The sequence below is a fragment of the Mytilus trossulus genome, chromosome 3 (genome assembly GCF_036588685.1).
Source record: "Mytilus trossulus isolate FHL-02 chromosome 3, PNRI_Mtr1.1.1.hap1, whole genome shotgun sequence".
Classification (NCBI taxonomy): Eukaryota; Metazoa; Mollusca; class Bivalvia; order Mytilida; family Mytilidae; genus Mytilus; species Mytilus trossulus.
Window position 1 is genome coordinate 19,456,826 of NC_086375.1, and position 2,706 is coordinate 19,459,531.

The following is a 2,706-nucleotide window of genomic DNA, read 5'->3' on the forward strand; positions in this document are numbered from 1 at the left end:
TAAAAAATAAATCAAACTGGATGGCTGAAATTAATTTAGTAAAGAAATCTATACCAAAAGACTGGGCAGCAATTTTAAAATCGGAAAATTCTATAAGAAGTATTATTAATATAAAAAGAAACCAATTTACATTGGATGGGTTACCTATAAAATTAGAAGCATTAACAAATAAACTTTTATATAAGTCTCTGATAAATAAAAAAAAATGAACCAGCTATTAGACCCCAAAAATGGCTGCGCATATTTGATATAGATGATGTGTTATATCAAAACTATCTATATAAATTTTTATTCAGATATTAAAAAGAAAATAAACTTAGAATTTTTAGATACAACATATTCTACCTACAAAGAAACTGTTATGCAGGTGGAAAATTGTAAACAATAGCTCTTGTAATTTTTGTACACAAGAAGAAGATTATGATCACTTCTTTATACTGTGTCCGTATTTAAAACTTTTTTGGAATAAAATAAATGAAGTTTTAAAGAACAGTAAAATAACTTTTAAGATAAAGCTAAGACACTTAGTATTTGGATATAAAACTTCTGAAGAAGAACATTTTGACTTAAACTATTTTTTACCAATTGTGGGGTTTTCAATTTACAAAGCCTACTACATATCTGATCAAAAGACAAAAAATGTTAATGTTTTATAAATTTTTCGCAATGAGTTCAATAGAAGAGTATGTTTGAAATTTAAAAGCAATGTTTTAACAACTATTAGAAAACATATGAATAGTCATATTATGTGATTAAGTTATATCATCCAATATATATATGATGTAAAAAAATGTAATATGTATTTTGCAACTAATCACTACCCTGAGTGATTAGTGGATTGTAACAGGGAAAATCAGGAGGAGCTTGGACTCCTGATGATATTGTAACAAGCCAATATTTGAAATAAATATTTATTTATGTTGTTAAAAAAAAGGGAACAGCGGAAAGGTGGGTCCAACATTTAAAAGAGGTATTAAACTGCCCTGAGCCTGATTTCATAGTTACCACTGAACCATCAGAAGATGATTTAAACATCAACACAGAACCACCAACTATAGATGAAGTAAGAAATGCCATTAAATCATTGAAGACAGGGAGGGCACCATGCATTGATTCCATTCACGCAGAGATGTTAAAGGCAGACTAAGATAAATCATCAAAAGTAGTCCACAATCTTTTCCTTGTCATCTGGGAAGAAGGGGACATTCCATCAGACTGGAGCAAAGGCCTAATTGTGAAATTACCAAAGAAAGACAATCTACGCAACTGTGACAACTGGAGAGGGATTACATTACTTTCTGTCCCTAGTAAGGTCTTTACAAAAATTTTCTAGAAAGAATTGATAAAATTGTGGATGAAAAGCTTAGAGAGGAACAAGCAGGCTTTAGAAGAGGCAAAAGATGCATTGACCAAATTTTCACTATGAGAAACATCATCGAGCAATGCTTTGAATGGAACACACCACTCTTCATTCATTTCATCGACTTCAAAAAGGCCTTTGACAGTATACATAGAGAAACTCTTTGGAAAATTGTTAAATCATATGGAATTCCACCTAAGATATTGATGCTAATAAAAGCCTTCTACAACAGCTTTGAATGCAGTGTGATCCTTGATAGCTCTATCTCAGACTCATTTGAAGTAAAAATCTGGTGTAAGACAAGAATGTATTATGTCACCAATCCTATTTTTATTGGCCATTGACTGGATACAAAGAAATACACGAAAAGAGGTATCCAGTGGACCATGTTTAAGTTATAACCAGCTAGAAGACCTTAATTTTGCTGATGACATTGCCATATTATCAACAACAAGTGAACACCTCCAAGAGAAGTCTAACATACTTAACAACTATGCAAAGCAAACTGGTCTGAATGTCAATGCCAAGAAGACCAAGGTAATATCAATAAACACTAGAAATACAACACCAATAACAATCAATGATCTGCCAGTGGACAGTGTTGAAGATTTCACTTATCTTGGAAGCATCATAAGCAAAGATAATGGGACAGGGAAGGATATAAAGGCAAGACTATCTAAGGCACGTTTACAAGACTTAATACAATCTGGAAGTCCAACCAGTACAGTTAAGGACCAAACTGCGAATTTATAACAGCAATGTAAAATCTGTCCTACTGTATGGTTCAGAAACTTGGCGTGTTTAGTCTTATGTAGACGAAACGCGCGTCTGGCGTACTAAATTATAATCCTGGTACCTCTGATAACTATTAACACCACTGGGTCGATGCCACTGCTGGTGGACGTTTCGTCCCCGAGGGTATCACCAGCCCAGTAGTCAACACCTCGGTGTTGACATGAATATCAATAATGTGGTCATTTTTATAAATTTCCTGTTTACAAAACTTTGAAATTTTTGAAAAACTAAGGATTTTCTTATTCCAGGCATAGATTAACTTACCCGTATTTGGCACAATTTTTTGGAATTTTGGATCCTCAATGCTCTTCAACTTTGTACTTGTTTGGCTTTTTAAATATTTTGATATGAGCGTCACTGGTGAGTCTTATGTAGACGAAACGCGCGTCTGGCGTACTAAATTATAATCCTGGTACCTTTGATAACTATTAGTGAGTGACCTTCAAAAAGTAGATGCTTCCCATACTAGCTGCCTAAGAAAAATCAACAAAATATTCTGGCCAAATAAAATCAGCAACAAGAGCCTTTTGGAGAAATGCAATGCTAAGAGT

The 2,706-nt window shown here is 33.4% G+C and overlaps 1 protein-coding gene across 1 annotated transcript; it reads left to right on the forward strand.

Moving 5' to 3' along the window:
• The first annotated feature begins 1,672 nt into the window (after positions 1–1,672).
• Positions 1,673–2,113, forward strand: LOC134710519 (uncharacterized). Its single transcript, XM_063570889.1, has one exon. It carries the CDS (start codon positions 1,673–1,675, stop codon positions 2,111–2,113), a length of 441 nt encoding a protein of 146 aa, XP_063426959.1.
• The last annotated feature ends 593 nt before the right edge of the window (positions 2,114–2,706 follow it).

Excerpts from the sequence above, each read along its gene's own strand:
- LOC134710519 (XM_063570889.1), top strand. The coding sequence starts at position 1,673 with ATGTCACCAATCCTATTTTTATTGGCCATTGACTGGATACAAAGAAAT.